Consider the following 22,170-nt stretch of genomic DNA (forward strand, 5'->3'; position numbering starts at 1 on the left):
AGTGACCAAATTCTGTGGTAAAAGTGATTATAATAACGTGACAGTGACCAAATTCTGTGGTAAAAGTGGTTATAACAACGTGACAGTGACCAAATTCTGTGGTAAAAGTGATTATAATAACGTGACAGTGACCAAATTCTGTGGTAAAAGTGATTATAATAACGTGACAGTGACCAAATTCTGTGGTAAAAGTGATTATGATAACGTGACAGTGACCAAATTCTGTGGTCAAAGTGATTATGATAACGTAACAGTGACCAAATTCTGTGGTAAAAGTGATTATAATAACGTGACAGTGACCAAATTCTGTGGTAAAAGTGATTATAATAACGTGACAGTGACCAAATTCTGTGGTAAAAGTGATTATAATAACGTAACACTGACCAAAATATCAATTACAGTGATTATAACAACATTACAATGATCAAAGTAACAATTACAGTGATTATAATAACATTACAGTGATCAAAATAACAAATACAGTGATTGTAATAACATTACAGTGATCAAAATAGCATTGCAGTGATGATAAAATTACAGTGATTATAATAATATTACAGTGATCATAATAACATTACAGTGATCAAAATAATCACAGTGATCATATTAACATTACAGTGATTATGATAACATTACATTGATTCTAATAACATTACAGTGATCATAATAACATTACAGTGATCTTAACATTACAGTGGTCATCATAACATAACAGAGATCAAAATAACATTACAGTGATTATAATATCACAGTAATCAAAATAATATTACAGTGATCATAACATTACAGTGATCATGATAACATTACAATAATTATACTAACATTACATGATCATGATAACATTACATTGATTATGATGATATTACAGTGATTATAATAACAATTACAGTGATAAAAATAACATTACAGTGATCCTAATAACATTACAGTGATCATAATAACATTACAGTGATCATTATAACATTACAGTGATCATAATAACATTACAGTGATCATAATAAATGACAGTGATCATAATAACATTACAGTGATCATGATAACATTCCAATGATCATAACATTACATTGATTATCATAACATTACAGTGATTATAATAACAATCACAGTAATTATAATACCATTACAGTGATCATAATAACATTACAGTGATCATAACATTAGTGATTATAATAATAATAATTACAGTGATCAAAATACCATTTCAGTCAAAATAACATTACAATGATTATGATAACGATTGCAGTGATTATAATAACATTACAGTGATTATGACATTACAGTAATCATAATAAAATTACAGTGATCTTGATAACATTACAGTGATCATAATAACATTACACTGATTATGATAACATTACGGTAATCATAATAGAATTAGTGATCGTAATAACATTACAGTGATCATAATACCGTTACAATGATCATAATAACATTGCAGTGATCAAAATAACACTCCAGTGATTATCATAACATTACAGTGATCAAAATAATAATTACAGTGATTATGATAGCATTACATTGATCAAAATACCATTACATTGATCAAAATACCATTACATTGATCAAAATACCATTACAGTAATCAAAATAACATTACGGTGATTATAATATTTACAGTGATTATAATAACATTACAGAAATCAAAATAACATTACAATGATTACAGTAACAATTACAGTGATCATAATAACATTATAGTGTCATGATAACATTACAGCGATCAAAATAACATAACAGTGATTATCTTAACATTACAGTGATTATAATAAGAATTACAGATCAAGATAACATTACAAAGGTTTTAATAACAATTACAGTGATTATGATAACATTTCAGTGATCAAAATAACATTACAGTGATTATGATAATTACAGTGACCAAAATATCATTACAGTGATTATGGTAACATTACAGAGATCAAAATAACAATTACAGTGATTATAACAACATTACAGTAATCAAAATGACATTACAGTGATTATGATAACATTACAGTAATCATGATAAAATCACAGTGATATCAATAACATTGCAGTGATCATAATAACATTACAGTGATCATAATAACATTACAGTGACCATTATAACAATTACAGTGATCATTATACCAATTAGGAAGACCATATAAACACTGTAATTAATCAAAATGTTGTCAAAGAAAGGGTAATATATATATATATATATATATATATATATATATATATATATATATATATATATATATATATATATATATATATACATTCATAAATGTACCATTAACTTGTGGTAACATCGAGTAAATCAAAGTGTTTATACAATCATAAGGACAAGAAATAAACACTCGGGAGTTGATGAGTGGCTGAAAGAATTGGATCCCTTGACGTCACGATCCCTCCCATCCTCCCTCCCTCTGACGTGGCAAAAGAGCATCAGAACCGAAGGCGATCCGATTCCACTTTAGGAGACTCGATTCCACTTTAGACCAACGTCATTAGAAAAGGATTTAGACTCGTATCAAAGGAATGAAAGAGAGATTTGGGTGTATAGAATTGTTAGAACATGCGTTCGGCCTCAAATAAAGTCGAAGACTGTAGTGTAGAATCATGGACTACACGCTCTTAAGCCCAAGGAAGAGAATAAGTCCCGAAATGGCTGGAAATGAAGGGAAAATGCGCGGCCCTTTTTGGCGCACAGTGACCAAGATGGCGAGGCCCCTGTGGCGCCCACTCCTGAAGGGGAGGTGGCCCGTGTTGAGCGTCAGGACCCTCCTGTGGGGCGTGGGGCTCCTGTTCGCTCTGTCCCTCTACCTGACCCACATACAACCCGCGGGCGTCATGATTCTGTAAGTTGGGGCCAAGTTGGAAGGGCTGTGGCGCCATGTTTCTCTCCTCCTTCCTCCTTCCTTCGTCTCTTCCTCACGGGTAGAAAGTATCGTACGCCTCGTCTCTTCTCTCGGGTAAAACGTATCGTACGCCTCGTCTTCTCCTCACGGGTGAAAAGTATCGTACGCCTCGTCTCCTTCTCTCGGGTAAAACGTATCGTACGCCTCGTCTTCTCCTCACGGGTGAAAAGTATCGTACGCCTCGTCTCCTTCTCTCGGGTAAAACGTATCGTACGCCTCGTCTTCTCCTCACGGGTGAAAAGTATCGTATGCCTCGTCTCCTCCCGGGTAAAACGTATCGTACGCCTCGTCTCCTCCCGGGTAAAACGTATCGTACGCCTCGTCTCCTCCTCACGGGTAAAAAGTATCGTACGCCTCGTCTCCTTCTCTCGGGTAAAACGTATCGTACGCCTCGTCTTCTCCTCACGGGTAAAACGTATCGTACGCCTCGTCTCCTCCTCACGGGGTAGAAAGTATCGTACGCCTCGTCTCCTCCTAACGGGTAAAAAGTATCGTGCGCCTCGTCTCCTCCTCTCGGGGTAAAAGTATCGTACGCCTCGTCTCTTCCTCACGGGGTAAAAAGTATCGTACGCCTCGTCTCCTCCTAACGGGTAAAAAGTATCGTACGCCTCGTCTCTTCCTCACGGGGTAGAAAGTATCGTACGCCTCGTCTCCTCCTAACGGGTAAAAAGTATCGTACACCTCGTCTCCTAACTTGTAAAAGTATCGTACGCCTCGTCTCCTCCTCTCGGGTAAAAAGTATCGTACGCCTCGTCTCCTCCTAACGGGTAAAAAGTATCGTACGCCTCGTCTCTTCCTCACGGGATAGAAAGTATCGTAGGCCTCGTCTCCTCCTCCCGGGTAAAAGTATCGTACGCCTCGTCTCCTAACGGGTAAAAGTATCGTATAATCTCTTATGCAAAAATGTACGAAGTGTCTTAATTAACTTCAAAAGTAATTACGCTGTATGAAGGGAGAATAATATGATTATCGTACTTCAACGATAAGCGAACGTCATACACAAGACCTAAAGTCATCGTACTGATTGTCTGGTTGATCGAACGAATCGCTTTTGAAATCACGTTATACAATGGAAGACACCACGAAAACGATCATTTCAGCAACAATATATAATTTTTTTCAAATTATTTCGTAACATAGAAAGAAAATTAAGAATATACAGCAACAATATATGAATTTTTTCAAATTATTTCGTAATATAGAAAGAAAATTAAGAATATACAGCAACAATATATAAATTTTTTTCAAATTATTTCGTAATATAGAAAGAAATTAAGAATATACAGCAACAATATATCAATTTTTTTCAAATCATTTCGTAATATAGAAAGAAATTAAGAATATAGAGCAACAATATATCAATTTTTTTCAATTATTTCGTAATATAAAAGAAAATTAAGAATAAATTAGCAACAATATATAAATTTCTTTCAAATCATTTCGTAATATAGAGAGAAAATTATGAATATACAGCAACTATAAGTAAATTTTTTTCAAATTATTTCGTAATATAGAAAGAAAATTAAGAATATACAGCAACAATATATAAATTTTTTCAAATTATTTCGTAATATAGAAAGAAAATTAAGAATATACAGCAACAATATATAAATTTTTTCAAATTATTTCGTAATATAAAAAGAAAATTAAGAATAAATTGGCAACAATATATAAATTTTTTCAAATTATTTCATAATATAGAGAGAAAATTAAGAAAAAAATACCCAAAACGATACGAATGAAACTAAGCTCCATTTGTGGTTAATTATGGTGAAGCGTTTGATAATCATCGTAATAATTAATTAATAATTTATATTAAACTGTGGGTAAAGCCATGGATGGATAAAGGCCTGATATGTTATCTTGTTGTTTAACTATAGATAAGGGAAACAGGGTTGCCAAAAGCCAGGAAAGTAACCTCAGGGCATTTTTCCCAAAATCTTTCGTCACTTGTGTCATATTGTTTAACACAAACATGGTAACATACTTTTTTGTTGTTATTGTTGATGTTTTTTGTTTACAATACTTTCAAGTAAATATTTGTCATTTATCTTTCCCATATCATTTCACTGTCCACTGATGCACTGCGTTTTCTAATCTTTATCTAAACACTAGGTAACAACTGCACTGCGTTTTCTAATCCTTATCTAAACACTAGGTAACAACTGCACTGCGTTTTCTAATCTTTATCTAAACACTAGGTAACAACTGCACTGCGTTTTCTAATCCTTATCTAAACACTAGGTAACAACTGCACTGCGTTTTCTAATCCTTATCTAAACACTAGGTAACAACTTCCCGTTTTCTTTGACCCCCAGGTGTGATTGTGGGGGACTAATTGAGACGGAGGAAAGAGCTGCCAGATACCTTCCTTACCTCATGAATGAAACTGACCCAATCTCCAACAGGTACAGTACATGGGTAAGACATTGTCCTAGTACATGGGTAAGACATTGTCCTAGTACATGGGTAAGACACTGTCCTGGTACATGGGTAAGACATTGTCCTAGTACATGGGTAAGACATTGTCCTAGTACATGGGTAAGACATTGTCCTAGTACATGGGTAAGATATTGTCCTGGTACATGGGTAAGACATCATCCTAGTACATGGGTAAGACATTGTCCTAGTACATGGGTAAGATATTGTCCTGGTACATGGGTAAGACACTGTCCTGGTACATGGGTAAGACATTGTCCTGGTACATGGGTAAGACATCATCCTAGTACATGGGTAAGACATTGTCCTAGTACATGGGTAAGACATTGTCCTGGTACATGGGTAAGACATCATCCTAGTACATGGGTAAGACATTGTCCTAGTACATGGGTAAGATATTGTCCTGGTACATGGGTAAGACATCATCCTAGTACATGGGTAAGACATTGTCCTAGTACATGGGTAAGACATCGTCCTAGTACATGGGTAAGACATTGTCCTGGTACATGGGTAAGACATTGTCCTGGTACATGGGTAAGACATCATCCTAGTACATGGGTAAGACATTGTCCTAGTACATGGGTAAGATATCGTCCTAGTACATGGGTAAGACATTGTCCTAGGTACATGGGTAAGACATTGTCCTGGTACATGGGTAAGACATTGTCCTGGTACATGGGTAAGACATTGTCCTGGTACATGGGTAAGACATTGTCCTAGTACATGGGTAAGACATTGTCCTGGTACATGGGTAAGACATTGTCCTGTACATGGGTAAGACATTGTCCTGGTACATGGGTAAGACATTGTCCTGGTACATGGGTAAGACATTGTCCTGGTACATGGTAAGACATTGTCCTGTACATGGGTAAGACATTGTCCTGGTACATGGGTAAGACATTGTCCTGGTACATGGGTAAGACATTGTCCTGGTACATGGGTAAGACATTGTCCTGGTACATGGGTAAGACATTGTCCTGGTACATGGGTAAGACACTGTCCTGGTACATGGGTAAGACATTGTCCTGGTACATGGGTAAGACATTGTCCTGGTACATGGGTAAGACATTGTCCTGGTACATGGGTAAGACATTGTCCTGGCACATGGGTAAGACATTGTCCTGGTACATGGGTAAGACACTGTCCTAGTACTTGGGTAAGACACTGTCCTGGTACATGGGTAAGACATCGTCCTGGTACATGGGTAAGACATTGTCCTGGTACATGGGTAAGACATTGTCCTGGTACATGGGTAAGACATTGTCCTGGTACATGGGTAAGACATTGTCCTGGTACATGGGTAAGACACTGTCCTAGTACTTGGGTAAGACACTGTCCTGGTACATGGGTAAGACATCATCCTGGTACATGGGTAAGACACTGTCCTGGTACATGGGTAAGACATCATCCTGGTACATGGGTAAGACACTGTCCTGGTACATGGGTAAGACACTGTCCTAGTACATGGGTAAGACATTGTCCTGGTACATGGGTAAGACATCATCCTGGTACATGGGTAAGACATTGTCCTGGTACATGGGTAAGACATTGTCCTGGTACATGGGTAAGACACTGTCCTGGTACATGGGTAAGACACTGTCCTGGTACATGGGTAAGACATTGTCCTGGTACATGGGTAAGACATTGTCCTGGTACATGGGTAAGACATTGTCCTGGTACATGGGTAAGACACTGTCCTGGTACATGGGTAAGACACTGTCCTGGTACATGGGTAATTGCTTCCTATCTCTTGAAGGAGTGGGTCCTGAAGGAGAGGACCCCGAAGGAGTGGGTTCCGAAGGAGTGGGTCCTGAAGGAGTGGGTCCTGAAGGAGTGGGTCCTGAAGGAGTAAGCCCCGAAGGAGTGGGTCCTGAAGGAGTGGGTCCTGAAGGAGTGGGCCCCGAAGGAGTGGGTCCTGAAGGAGTGGGTCCCGAAAGAGTGAGCCCCAAAAGAGTGACCCCCGAAGGATTGGGCCCCCGAAAGAGTGAGCCCTGAAGGAGAGGACCCCGAAAGAGCGACCCCTGAAGGAATGAACCCCAAAGGAGTGGGCCCTGAAACTCCCCCCTCCTATAAACCCACGCCCCCATCACTTCACCCACGCCCCCAATCACTTCACCCACGCCCCCATCACTTCACCCACGCCCCCATCACTTCACCCACGCCCCCATCACTTCACCCACGCCACCATCACTTCACCCACGCCCCAATCACTTCATCCACGCCCCAATCACTTCATCCACGCCCCCATCACTTCACCCACGCCCCCATCACTTCACCCACGCCCCCATCACTTCACCCACGCCCCCATCACTTCACCCACGCCCCCATCACTTCACCCACGCCCCCCATCACTTCATCCACGCCCCCATCACTTCACCCACGCCCCCCATCACTTCACCCACGCCCCCATCACTTCACCCACGCCCCATCACTTCACCCACGCCCCCATCACTTCACCCACGCCCCCATCACTTCACCCACGCCCCCATCACTTCACCCACGCCCCCATCACTTTACCCACGCCCCATCACTTCACCCACGCCCCAATCACTTCACCCACGCCCCCCATCACTCACCACGCCCCCAATCACTTCATCCACGCCCCCATCACTTCACCCACGCCCCCCATCACTTCACCCACGCCCCCATCACTTCAACCACGCCCCCATCACTTCACCCACGCCCCCCCATCACTTCACCCACGCCCCCCATCACTTCACCCACGCCCCCATCACTTCACCCACGCCCCCCATCACTTCACCCACGCCCCCAATCACTTCACCCACGCCCCCCATCACTTCAACCACGCCCCATCACTTCACCCACGCCCCCCATCACTTCACCCACGCCCCCATCACTTCACCCACGCCCCAATCACTTCACCCACGCCCCCCATCACTTCACCCACGCCCCAATCACTTCACCCACGCCCCCCATCACTTCACCCACGCCCCCATCACTTCACCCACGCCCCCATCACTTCACCCACGCCCCCAATCTCCTGCAGGACAGCGTGCGAGGCGTCGGAGGCGTGGCACCCGTCCCTGGCCGTGGGGTTCCTGGCGGGGCAGGCGCGGCGCGGGGCGCGGTGCGCCACCAACCCGGGTCTGTTCTCCATCAGGCACCAGAACCTCCTGTGGCAGGAGGCCCTGGTGGCCGGGGTCTCCTTCCTCCTGTACTCGGCCTTCTACGACGACAGGGACGTGCAAGGTGGGTAGCCTGGCATGACAGGGGGCGCGGCGGGCTAGGAAGGAAGGGTAGCCTAGCATGACAGGGGGCTAGGAAGGAGGGTTACTGCGTGACAGGGGCGCGGGCTAGGAAGGCAGGGGGCCTAGCATGACAGGGGGCTAGGAAGGAGAGGAGCCTAGCATGACAAGGGGCTAGGAAGGAAGGGTAGCCTAGCATGACAGGGGGCTAGGAAGGAGAGGAGCCTAGCATGACAGGGGGCTAGGAAGGAGAGGAGCCTAGCAAGACAGGGGGCGCGGCGGGCTAGGAAGGAAGGGTAGCCTAGCATGACAGGGGGCTAGGAAGGAGAGTAGCCTAGCATGACAGGGGGGGCTAGGAAGGAGGATTGCCTAGCATGACAGGGGGCTAGGAAGGAGGATTGCCTAGCATGACAGGGGGCTAGGAAGGAAGGTAGCCTAGCATGACACGGGGATAGGAAGGAAGGGTAGCCTAGCCTGACAGGGGGCTAGGAAGGAAGGTAGCCTAGCATGACAGGGGGGGCTAGGAAGGAGGGTAGCCTAGCATGACAGGGGGCTAGGAAGGAAGGTAACCTAGCATGACAGGGGGCTAGGAAGGAAGGGTAGCCTAGCATGACAGGGGGCTAGGAAGGAAGGTAGCCTAGCATGACAGGGGGCTAGGAAGGAGAGGGTAGCCTAGCATGACAGGGGGCTAGGAAGGAAGGGTAGCCTAGCATGACAGGGGGCTAGGAAGGAAGGGTAGCCTAGCATGACAGGGGGCTAGGAAGGAAGGGTAGCCTAGCATGACAGGGGGCTAGGAAGGAAGGTAGCCTAGCATGACAGGGGGCTAGGAAGGAGGGTAGCCTAGCATGACAGGGGGCTAGGAAGGAAGGGTAGCCTAGCATGACAGAGGCTAGGAAGGAGAGGAGGAGGGTAGCCTAGCATGCTAGGTACTGCATGAGATAGCTAGGAAGGAGAGGTGAGTATAGCCTAGCATGCTAGGAAGAAGAGGAGAGCATAGCCTAGCAAGCTAGGTACTGCAGGAGAGAGCTAGGAAGAAAAGGTGAGAGTATAGCCTAGCATTTCCACCCTAGTTCTGAGCCATGACAGAAAACCTTGAACCTTCCCTGCCTTTTTTTCCCTCCTTGAACCTTTCCTGCCCTTTTTTCCCCTCATTGAACCTTTCCTGTCCTTTTTTCCCTCCTTGAACCTTTCCTGCCCCTTTTTTCCCTCCTTAAACCTTTTCCTGCCCTTTTTTCCCTCCTTGAACCTTTCCTGCCCCTTTTTTCCCCTCCTTGAACCTTTCCTGCCCCTTTCCCCCATTGAAACTTTCCTGCCCTTTTTTCCCCTCCTTGAACATTTCCTACCCTTTTTCCCTCTTTGAACCTTTCCTGCCCTTTTCTTCCCCTCCTTGAACCTTTCCTGCCCCTTTTTCCCCTCACTGAACCTTTCCTGCCCTTTTTTCCCTCGAACCTTTCCTGCCCTTTTCCCCCCTCCCTGAACCTATCCTGCCCTTTTTCCCCTCCTTGAACCTTTCCTGCCCTTTTTTCCTTCCTTGAACCTTTCCTGCACTTTTTTCCTTCTTGAACCTTTCCTGTCCTTTTTCCCCTCCTTGAATCTTCCCTGCCCTTTCTTCCCTCCTTGAACCTTTCCTGCCCTTTTCTTCCCCTCCTTGAACCTTTCCTGCCCTTTTTTCCCTCCTTGAACCTTTCCTGCCCTTTTCTTCCACTCATTGAATCTTTCCTGCCTTTTTTCCCCTCCTGGAACCTTTTCTGCCCTTTTTTCCTCCTTGAACCTTTCCTACCCTTTTTCCCCGTCATTGAACCTTTCCTGCCCATTTTTCCCTCCTTGAACCTTTCCTGCCCCCTTTTTTCCCCTCCTTGAACCTTTCCTGCCCTTTTTTCCCCTCCTTGAACATTTCCTACCCTTTTTCCCTCCTTGAACCTTTCCTGCCCTTTTCTCCCCTCCTTGAACCTTTCTTGAACCTTTTTCCCCTCATTGAACCTTTCCTGCCCTTTTTCCCCCTCCCTGAACCTTTCCTGCCCTTTTTTTCCCCTCCTTGAACCTTTCCTGACCTTTTTTTCCTTCCTTGAACCTTTCCTGCACTTTTTTCCTTCTTGAACCTTTCCTGCCCTTTTTTCCCCTCCTTGAATCTTTCCTGCCCTTTTCTTCCCTCCTTGAACCTTTCCTGCCCTTTTCTTCCCCTCCTTGAACCTTTCCTGCCCTTTTTTCCCCTCCTTGAACATTTCCTGCCCTTTTCTTCCCCTCATTGAATCTTTCCTGCCTTTTTTCCCCTCCTTGAACCTTTTCTGCCCTTTTTTCCTCTCCTTGAACCTTTCCTACCCTTTTTCCCCCTCAATGAACCTTTCCTGCCCATTTTTCCCTTCTTGAACCTTTCCTGATGCCTTTTTCCCCTCATTGAACCTTTCTTGCTGCCCTTTTTTCCCCTCCTTGAACCTTTTCTGCCCTTTTTTCCTCTCCTTGAACCATTCCTACCCTTTTTCCCTCCTTGAACCTTTCCTGCTGCCCTTTTTTTTCCCTCCTTGAACCTTTCCTGCTGCCCTTTTTTTCCCTCCTTGAACCTTTCCTGCTGCCCTTTTTTCCCCTCCTTGAACCTTTCCTACCCTTTTTCCCCCCTTGAACCTTTCCTACCCTTTTTCCCCCCTTGAACTTTTCCTACCCCCTTTTATTTCCCTCGTTGAACCTTTTTCCTGCCCTTTTCTTCCCCTGCTACAGAAGGCCCGGTCGTGAGGCTGCTGCTCATGGTGGAGTCGACTTCGCCACCGACCCCGACGTGTCATCTGTGGTATGACGACGACGGTGTCCCCATTGCCACTAGGGCCATACGCATGGGTAAGTGGGTACTTACCCTTGTGGGTAAGGGGTACCCCTTGTGGGTAAGGGGTACCCCTTGTGGGTAAGGGGTACCCATTGTGGGTAAGGAGATGGGGTATCCCTTGTGGGTGAGAAGCTGGGGTACCCCTTGTGGGTAAGGAGCTGGGGTATCCCTTGTGGATAAGGGGTACCCCTTGTGGGTAAGTGGCTGGGGTACCCCTTGTGGGTAAGGGGTACCCCTTGTGGGTAAGGGGTACCCCTTGTGGGTAAGTGGCTGGGGTACCCCTTGTGGGTAAGGGATACCCCTTGTGGGTAAGGAGCTGGGGTACCCCTTGTGGGTGAGGAGCTGGGGTACCCCTTGTGGGTAAGGAGATGGGGTATCCCTTGTGGGTAAGGAGATGGGGTATCCCTTGTGGGTAAGGAGATGGGGTACCCCTTGTGGGTAAGGAGCTGGGGTATCCCTTGTGGGTATGGGGTACCCCTTGTGGGTAAGTGGCTGGGGTATCCCTTGTGGGTATGGGGTACCCCTTGTGGGTAAGTGGCTGGGGTATCCCTTGTGGGTAAGGGGTACCCCTTGTGGGTAAGTGGCTGGGGTATCCCTTGTGGGTAAGGGGTACCCCTTGTGGGTAAGTGGCTGGGGTATCCCTTGTGGGTAAGGGGTACCCCTTGTGGGTAAGGAGCTGGGGTACCCCTTGTGGGTAAGTAGCTAGGTTTAGGTAAGGTTTAGAGGCTAGGATACGATGGAGTAGAAAAGAGAGATTAAGGTAAGTTAGGATAAGTGTGATACAGGATAGGTTAGGGTAGGTTTAGTAGAGGATAGTTTAGGTTAGGTCAAGTTAGGTTTAGTAGAGGATAGGTTAGGCTAGGTCAAGTTAGGCTTAGTAGAGGATAGGTTAGGTTAGGTTAGGTTAGGTTAGGCTAGGTCAAGTTAGGTTTAGTAGAGGATAGGTTAAGCTAGGTCAAGTTAGGTTTAGTAGAGGATAGTTTAGGTTAGGTCAAGTTAGGTTTAGTAGAGGATAGGTTAAGCTAGGTCAAGTTAGGTTTAGTAGAGGATAGTTTAGGTTAGGTCAAGTTAGGTTTAGTAGAGGATAGGTTAGGTTAGGTTAGGTTAGGTTTAGTAGAGGATAGGTTAGGCTAGGTCAAGTTAGGCTTAGTAGAGGATAGGTTGGTTAGGTTAGGTTAGGTTAGGTTAGGTCAAGTTAGGTTTAGTAGAGGATAGTTTAGGTTAGGTCAAGTTAGGTTTAGTAGAGGATAGGTTAGGTTAGGTTAGGTTAGGTTAGGTTTAGTAGAGGATAGTTTAGGTTAGGTCAAATTAGGTTTAGTAGAGGATAGGTTAGGCTAGGTCAAGTTAGGTTTAGTAGAGGATAGTTTAGGTTAGGTCAAGTTAGGTTTAGTAGAGGATAGGTTAAGCTAGGTCAAGTTAGGTTTAGTAGAGGATAGTTTAGGTTAGGTCAAGTTAGGTTTAGTAGAGGATAGGTTAGGTTAGGTTAGGTTAGGTTAGGTTTAGTAGAGGATAGTTTAGGTTAGGTCAAGTTAGGTTCAGTAGAGGATAGGTTAGGCTAGGTCAAGTTAGGCTTAGTAGAGGATAGGTTAAGCTAGGTCAAGTTAGGTTTAGTAGAGGATAGGTTGTTAGGTTAAGTTAGGATCAGTAGAAGATGGGTTAGGTTAGGTTAAGTTAGGATCAGTAGAGGATAGGTTAGGCTAGGTCAAGTTAGGTTTAGTAGAGGATAGGTTAGGTTAGGTTAAGTTAGGTTCAGTAGAGGATAGGTTAGGTCAAGTTAGGTTCAGTAGAGGATAGGTTAGGTTAGGTCAAGTTAGGATCAGTAGAAGATAGGTTAGGTTGGGTTAAGTTAGGATCAGTAGAAGATAGGTTAGGTTGGGTTAAGTTAGGATCAGTAGAAGACAGGTTAGGTTAGGTTAAGTTAGGTCCAGTAGAGGATAGGTTAGGTTAGGTTAAGTTAGGATCAGTAGAAGATAGGTTAGGCTAGGTTAAGTTAGGATCAGTAGAAGATAGGTTAGGCTAGGTTAAGTTAGGATCAGTAGAAGATAGGTTAGGTTGGGTTAAGTTAGGTTCAGTAGAAGATAGGTTAGGCTAGGTTAAGTTAGGATCAGTAGAAGATAGGTTAGGTTAGGTTAAGTTAGGATCAGTAGAAGATAGGTTAGGCTAGGTTAAGTTAGGATCAGTAGAAGATAAGTTAGGCTAGGTTAAGTTAGGTTCAGTAGAGGATAGGTTAGGCTAGGTTAAGTTAGGATCAGTAGAGGATAGGTTAGGCTAGGTTAAGTTAGGTTCAGTAGAGGATAGGTTAGGCTAGGTTAAGTTAGGATCAGTAGAGGATAGTTAGGCTAGGTTAAGTTAGGTTCAGTAGAGGATAGGTTAGGCTAGGTCAAGTTAGGTTTAGCACAGAATAGGTTAGGTTAGGTAAAGTTAGGTTTAGTAGAGGATAGGTTAAGCTAGGTCAAGTTAGGATCAGTAGAAGATAGGTTAGGTTAAGTTAAGTTTAGTAGAGGAAAGGTTAGGATAAGTTAGACCAGGATAGATTTGGATAGGAAACCCAAATTTATGTGTGTGTGTTCCTGGGTCCTCCTGGCTTATTTGACCCCCAGTGGCGTCTGTTACTCTCTGTTCCATCCCATGAACCTGTTCCATCATTCCTCTCTCTGTTTCACCCATCCCCTTTGGACCATGAACCACCCTTCCTTCGTCAGTACCTGTTCCAATTGCCCCCTTTTGGTCTCTCGTTCCCTTCCCACTAGATTACCTTCACTGGCAAGAGCGTCTCTCGGGCCACTGGCTGCCCTTCCTTGTGACCTGTCGCGCGGGCAGAGACCCCCGGGTCGTGCCCAAGGTCGTGGCTCTGGTGAACCATGCCTGTGACCCGGCCACCAACGCCCTTAGGGTCTTCCATCCCGGAGGGTCACAGCCTAAAAAGGACCTCGCCCTGTGCCACAAGTTCCTCTTCAACCCCGTCAGGGACTTCTCCAGGAGGTAAGGAGGGGATAAAAGGAAGTCCTTATAATGGAGTGTCAGGGTGGAGGAGGAGCGTCTGTGGCCGTGCAGGAGCGTGCGAGGCGTGCGCGGGATAGAACAAATTGGAGCGATGTGGTATACGGGGGACGACGTTTCAGTGTATCAGCGTGGAGGAGGCGCGTCTGTGGACGGGCAGGAACGTGCGAGGTGTGCGCGGGATAGAACAAATTGGAGTGATGTGGTATACGGGGGACGACGTTTCAGTGTATCAGCGTGGAGGAGGCGCGTCTGTGGACGGGCAGGAGCGTGCGAGGCGTGCGCGGGATAGAACAAATTGGAGCGATGTGGTATACGGGGGGCGACGTTTCAGTGGGGGGTGGGGGGGAGACAATGGACTGGTCTTGCATAGGGGGGAGTTTGAAGATGATAGCGAATGAATCCATTTTCTTAAATTTTTTTCCCTGTCGCTACATTGATAATACAGGAAATGGCGATCGTGTATAGGAAAAAAAATACATTTGAACTTTTCGAATGAGATGAAATTATTGATGAAAAATGAATAGTTGCTGTTCTATACGTAGCTTCCGAATTTTAATAGAATTAGAATAAATGATATAAAATTACAAATTTGAGAGTAAGATCAAAATTATCTTTGAATAGAAGACTTAAATTTGAGAGTTCACTTTGAGAGTAAGATCAAAATTGTCTTTGCATAAGAGAAGACTTAAATTTGAGAGTTCAATTTGAGAGCAAGATCAAAATTATATTTGAATAAGAGTAGATTACTTAAATTTGAGTAAGATCAAAATTATCTTTAAATAAGAGAAGATTACTTAAATTTGAGAGTAAGATCAAAATTATCTTTGAATAGAAGACAAATTTGAGAGTTCAGTTTGAGAGTAAGATCAAAATTGTCTTTGCATAAGAGAAGACTTAAATTTGAGAGTAAGATCAAGATTATATTTGAATAAGAGTAGATTACTTAAATTTGAGAGTAAGATCAAAATTATATTTGAATAGAAGACTTAAATTTGAGAGTTCAGTTTGAGAGTAAGGTCAAAATTGTCTTTGCATAAGAGAAAACTTAAATTTGAGAGTAAGATCAAGATTATATTTGAATAAGAGTAGATTACTTAAATTTGAGAGTAAGTTCAAAATTATATTTGAATAAGAGTAGATTACTTAAATTTGAGAGTAAGATCAAAATTATATTTGAATAAGAGTAGATTACTTAAATTTGAGAGTAAGATCAAAATTATATTTGAATAAGAGTAGATTACTTAAGTTTGAGAGTAAGATCAAAATTATCTTTGAATATGAGTAGATTACTTAAGTTTGAGAGTAAGATCAAAATTATCTTTGAATATGAGTAGATTACTTAAGTTTGAGAGTAAGATCAAAATTATATTTGAATAAGAGTAGATTACTTAAGTTTGAGAGTAAGATCAAAATTATATTTGAATAAGAGTAGAATACTTAAACTTGAGAGTTCAATTTGAGAGTAAGATCAAAATTATATTTGAATAAGAGTAGAAGACTTAAATTTGAGAGTAAGATCAAAATTATCTTTGAGAGTTCAATTCGAGAGTAAGAAGACTTAAATTTGAGAGTTCAATTCGAGAGTAAGAAGACTTAAATTTGAGAGTTCAATTCGAGAGTAAGAAGACTTAAATTTGAGAGTTCAATTCGAGAGTAAGAAGACTTAGATTTGAGAGTTCAATTCGAGAATAAGAAGACTTAAATTTGAGGGTTCAATTTGAGAGTAAGAAGAATCAAATTTGAGAGTTCAATTTTTGAATGAAAGGGGTGAGTTAGATATATACATCAGCAAGAAATATTTTGAGTGTTTCATGTGTTTTCTACAGTAGATAAATATTCTACCGTAGATAAATATTCTACAGTAGATAAATATTCTACAGTAGATAAATATTCTATAGTAGATAAATATTCTACAGTAGATACATATTCTATCTAAATCTATTAAGTGAATATTCTTGAGAGTGAATGGGAATCTATTTCTATCGGTGTATGTAAATTTGGAACATGTTACACCTGTTCGTTAGTTGAGAGAGAGGTAGATAGATAGATAGATAGATAGATAGAGAGAGAGAGAGAGAGAGAGAGAGAGAGAGAGAGAGAGAGAGAGAGAGAGAGACTTAGCTTATTACTGCAGTCTACGTATAAAAAAATCGACGCGTTTTCTTAGAAGCGTCATCTAAGAAAACGAATTTTTTGCCAAGATTTTTATGGGTAACTATACCGTTTTGTTCCTAAGGTTGGTGGAATGGCTAGAGGCGGCACGGGCTTGGGGCGTAGACCACGTAACAATGTACGAGGCTTCCACCCATCCTAACGTGAAGAAGGTAGTTGATTACTACGAGGCTGAGGGCTTCCTGACGCTCATGCCCTGGACTAGCCCGGGGTCCCAGCCATCCATACCACACCTCTATCGCGCTCTCTACGATACCCAAAGGTGAGTAGGAGAAGGAAGGGCAAGTGAGACTGAGAGAGATATTGACTGAGGTGGAAGGAGTGGTATGGGAATGGGAGGGCATGCGGAACGGGACTCAGGGGCAGCATATAGCCCGGTGAGAAAAGAGGAGGTAGTGAAAACCTTGCCAAAGACGAAGTCTGGCAGTAGACTTGGCTGCGGTTGGAACCACGGAGACCGAGGGAGGTTATAGAGTAGATGAAGGGAGCTAAGGCACTAAATACAAGTAAGAGCAATTAGTAAGAGCAGTGAAAACAAGTAAGAGCGGTGAAAACAAGTAAGAGCAGTGAAAACAAAGTCCTTCCTTCGACTTCCCTTTTCCCTGGATTCCTGCCTTCGTCAGCGGCTATATTCCCTTTTGCCCTTTGACGTGCTCTCCTCCGGTGTGGCTCCTCCTGTTTAACCTCCCTTCTCCTGCCGCAGGTTTAACCTCCCCTTCTCCTGCCGCAGGTTTAACCTCCCTTCTCCTGCCGCAGGTTTAACCTCCCTTCTCCTGCCGTAGGTTTAACCTCCCCTCCTCCTACCGCAGGTTTAACCAACCCCCCCTTCTCCCTGCCGTAGGTTTAACCTCCCCCCTTCTCCATGCCGCAGGTTTAACCCTCCCTTTCTCCCTGCCGCAGGTACACCCTGTTTACGGACGAGAACGTGCCTTACACGGACTGCCTCCTGCGTCATCTCTCCACCCACAGGTACGTGGCGGTGTGGGATGTGGACGAGTTCCTCTTACCGACGTGGCACACGTCCCTCCCGGCCATGATGGAGGCGGCGAAGGCCAGGGCGAACGCCTTGGGCCTCCAGCCCACGTCGTACCTCGCCCGGTGCTCCTATTACTTCGACGACCAGGTAGACGACGACGACGTAGAAGCGTCGACGTCGACGGAGGAGCGACTGCCACCGTACTTACACCTTCTGCGACATGTGATCCGCTCCGTCAAGCTAACGCCGCCCGGCGTCTTCACGAAATCCATTCACGACACCTCGTTCGCCCTGGGCCTACACGCCCACTACGCCCTGGTGAACCTACGAGGGCGCACGGACCACGCCCGCGACCTGTACCATCTCTACCCGGGGGACGAGGGCCATCTGGCCCACTACCGTAACAAATGCCAAGGAGAAAGCCAACTCCAGTGTCTGGAAGAGTACAGAACCTTCCTCGTCAGAGATACGACCATGTGGAAGCACAAATATGCCATCTCCACCAACACCACTAGGGTCCTTCAGCGGCTGAAGCTCATACCACCTTGATTTCAAAAAGGGCCCACAACACCACTAGGGTCCTTCAACACCACTAGGGTCCTTCAACACCACTAGGGTCCTTCAACACCACTAGGGTCCTTCAGCGGCTGAAGCTCATACCACCTTGATTTCAGAAAGGGCCCCACAACACCACTAGGGTCCTTCAACACCACTAGGGTCCTTCAACACCACTAGGGTCCTTCAACACCACAAGGGTCCTTCAACACCACAAGGGTCCTTCAACACCACTAGGGTCCTTCAACACCACTAGGGTCCTTCAACACCACTAGGGTCCTTAAACACCACTAGGGTCCTTCAACACCACCAGGGTTCTTCAACACCACTAGGGTCCTTCAACACCACTAGTGTCCTTCAACACCACTAGTGTCCTTCAACACCACTAGGGTCCTTCAACACCACTAGGGTCCTTCAACACCACTAGGGTCCTTCAACACCACTAGGGTCCTTCAACACCACTAGGGTCTTCAACACCACTAGGGTCCTTCAACACCACTAGGGTCCTTCAACACCACTAGGGTCCTTCAACACCACTAGGGTCCTTCAACACCACCAGGGTCCTTCAACACCACTAGGGTCCTTCAACACCACTAGGGTCCTTCAACACCACTAGGGTCCTTCAACACCACTAGGGTCCTTCAACACCACTAGGGTCCTTCAACACCACTAGGGTCCTTCAACACCACTAGGGTCCTTCAACACCACTAGGGTCCTTCAACACCACAAGGGTCCTTCAACACCACTAGGGTCCTTCAACACCACTAGGGTCCTTCAACACCACTAGGGTCCTTCAACACCACTAGGGTCCTTCAACACCACTAGGGTCCTTCAACACCACTAGGGTCCTTCAACACCACTAGTGTCCTTCAACACCACTAGTGTCCTTCAACACCACTAGGGTCCTTCAACACCACTAGGGTCCTTCAACACCACTAGGGTCCTTCAACACCACCAGGGTCCTTCAACACCACTAGGGTCCTTCAACACCACTAGGGTCCTTCAACACCACTAGGGTCCTTCAACACCACCAGGGTCCTTCAACACCACCAGGGTCCTTCAACACCACTAGGGTCCTTCAACACCACTAGGGTCCTTCATCACCACCAGGGTCCTTCAACACCACTAGGGTCCTTCAACACCACTAGGGTCCTTCAACACCACTAGGGTCCTTCAACACTACTAGTGTCCTTCAACACCACTAGGGTCCTTCAACACCACTAGTGTCCTTCAACACCACTAGGGTCCTTCAACACCACTAGGGTCCTTCAACACCACTAGGGTCCTTCATCGTCTGAAGCTCATACCACCTTGATTTCAAAAAGGGGCCACAACACCACTAGGGTCCTTCAACACCACTAGGGTCCTTCAACACCACTAGGGTCCTTCAACACCACCAGGGTCCTTCAACACCACTAGGGTCCTTCAACACCACTAGGGTCCTTCATCGTCTGAAGCTCATACCACCTTGATTTCCAAAAGGGCCCAACACCACTAGGGTCCTTCAACACCACTAGGGTCCTTCAACGCCACTAGGGTCCTTCAACACCACTAGGGTCCTTCAACACCACTAGGGTCCTTCAACACCACTAGGGTCCTTTAACACCACTAGGGTCCTTCAACACCACTAGGGTCCCTCAGCAACTGAAGCTCATACCACCTTAGAGATTTCAGAGACTTGATCCCCCCAACGGACTTCAGGCTTCAGCATGTGTGAAGCTACACTGAACTACGAGGCAAAAGGAGTAGCTAAAAACAGAGAGAAAAAAAATATGGCGTCTTGATATTTTCCATCTTTTCAATGATATTTCGACGCATTTCTAACATCAGTGAGGTGGTGGGGAGGGTGCTATGTTCTCTCAAGAACAAACAATAGAACAGTGGCCATGTTGTGGGTTGTTCATGAAAGGGTGTTGTAGATGTACTAAGAACAGGGAAGAGAAGAGTGTGTTGTGAGGTGTTCATGCAAGGATATTAAGAACATGTTAAGAACAAGAGAACAGTGCCTGTGTTCTGAGCTGTTCATACAAGGATCTTGAGAACATGTTATGAACAAGAGAACAGTGCCTGTGTTCTGAGCTGTTCAAACAAGGATCTTGAGAACATGTTATGAACAAGAGAACAGTGCCTGTGTTCTGAGCTGTTCATACAAGGATATTGAGAACATGTTAAGAACAAGAGAACAGTGCCTGTGTTCTGAGCTGTTCATACAAGGATATTGAGAACATGTTAAGAACAAGAGAACAGTGCCTGTGTTCTGAGCTGTTCACGAAAAGACATATTCATGTGTAAGTAAAGTCTGATGTTTATATACGAAAAGGAAACGCAGACAGTAACAGCACAATGGATCCCTCTCTAAGGTTGTTATACACACTAGAACATTTCAGTAACTAGTAGATTACTGTGGGTAGATAGGCAAGTAGATAAGGACATGATAAGAACTTGCTAACTGTTCATGAACTAGAGAGGCGCATATAGTGAACTGATGGTATATGTAAGCATATATATGAAATTACATATACCGGTTGTATATATAAATATATATATATATATATATATATATATATATATATATATATATATATATATATATATATATATCCATATATATCCATATATTTTGATTAAATGGGAAGAGTGTGTTCAATTTAGAAGGAAATAACGTAATTCATTCTGTTAACTAGCTGTTGCAACAGTTAACTGTTGGTTACAATGTATTTGGGACGTGTGCATGGAATATATCAAGTGTACAAATAAAGATGTTCTTAAATTGAAAAATTGGGAGTACAAATTGATATGTTCACTAAGAAGTAAATAGGGTGATGGTAATTGGGTAGTGTGAGGAGATGGTTTAAGAATAATATAATAAGGTTAAGTCTTGATTTAGTTAAGGGGATTGAATGATTTAGCATCGACTTGAAGGGAAGAAAAAAAAATTGGAATTTTTAAAATTGGAATATTGGAAATTTAGTGATTAAAATTGGAATATTGTAAATTTAGTGGTTAAAATTGGAATATTGCAAATTTAGTGATTAAAATTGGAATATTGCAAATTTAATGATTAAAATTGAAATATTGCAAATTTAGTTATCAAAATTGGAATATTGCAATTTTAGTGATTAAAATTGGAATATTGCAAATTTAATTATTAAAATTGGAATATTGCAAATTTAATGATTAAAATTGGAATATTGCAAATTTAATGATTAAAATTGGAATATTGCAAATTTAATGATTAAAATTGGAATATTGCAAATTTAATGATTAAAATTGGAATATTGCAAATTTAATGATTAAAATTGGAATATTGCAAATTTAATGATTAAAATTGGAATATTGCAAATTTAATGATTAAAATTGGAATATTGCAAATTTAGTGATTAAAATTGGAATATTGCAAATTTAATGATTAAAATTGGAATATTGCAAATTTAGTGATTAAAATTGGAATATTGCAAATTTAGTGATTATAATTGAACCTTTAAATTTAAAAAATAAGATGATCTTGATGAAGAGCGTTTACTTAAGGTATTAAAACCTTTTTTTTTTAGGGATTTAAAAGGGACGTATTGGCACTTACCAATGGATCCCTTAGGATTGAACTGGTTACCAAATTGGCTGGACACAGGTATACAAGGAATGAACTAAATGTCCCTAAATGTATTATACACAGAATCATACATTACACATAGTGTATCACACATAGTGTATGACACATAGACTGCTAGAGAATGAATTTGAAGAGATGTGGCCTTTCTACGTCTGATCCCAGGCGCTACCTCGCTAACGCAGGAAACGGCGACCAAGGATGAAAAACGTACTAGTGACCATACATAGGCAGGTCTCTAAATGTTTAGAAGAGAGGGGCACGTCTCTAAATATTTAGAAGAGAGGGGCACGTCTCTAAATATTTAGAATTGAAATGGAGTTGAATTTTGCTAGCACTCCCTCACTCTCTCTGTGAGACAGAGGCCCTCCTTCCCTCCCTCTGTGAGACAGAGGCCCTCCTTCCCTCCCTCTGTGAGACAGAGGCCCTCCTTCCCTCCCTCTGTGAGACAGAGGCCCTCCTTCCCTCCCTCTGTGAGACAGAGGCCCTCCTTCCCTCCCTCTGTGAGACAG

General features: G+C 43.6%; 1 protein-coding gene across 3 annotated transcripts in view; it reads left to right on the forward strand.

The window, feature by feature from the left end:
- The window catches only part of LOC139748749 (uncharacterized), a 19,250-nt gene extending 1,075 nt beyond the window's left edge, over positions 1 to 18,175 (forward strand). For all 3 annotated transcript variants that reach the window (XM_071662171.1, XM_071662170.1, XM_071662173.1), the window contains exons 2-8: positions 2,309 to 2,825; positions 5,204 to 5,293; positions 8,332 to 8,534; positions 11,243 to 11,359; positions 14,096 to 14,327; positions 16,585 to 16,782; positions 17,421 to 18,175. In XM_071662171.1, the coding sequence (XP_071518272.1) occupies positions 2,587 to 2,825; positions 5,204 to 5,293; positions 8,332 to 8,534; positions 11,243 to 11,359; positions 14,096 to 14,327; positions 16,585 to 16,782; positions 17,421 to 18,045 (1,704 nt within the window). In that variant the 5' untranslated portion in view covers positions 2,309 to 2,586 and the 3' untranslated portion in view covers positions 18,046 to 18,175. The remainder of the gene's footprint in view (positions 1 to 2,308; positions 2,826 to 5,203; positions 5,294 to 8,331; positions 8,535 to 11,242; positions 11,360 to 14,095; positions 14,328 to 16,584; positions 16,783 to 17,420) is intronic.
- The last annotated feature ends 3,995 nt before the right edge of the window (positions 18,176 to 22,170 follow it).

This window comes from Panulirus ornatus, chromosome 5 (genome assembly GCF_036320965.1).
Source record: "Panulirus ornatus isolate Po-2019 chromosome 5, ASM3632096v1, whole genome shotgun sequence".
NCBI classification, from domain to species: Eukaryota; Metazoa; Arthropoda; class Malacostraca; order Decapoda; family Palinuridae; genus Panulirus; species Panulirus ornatus.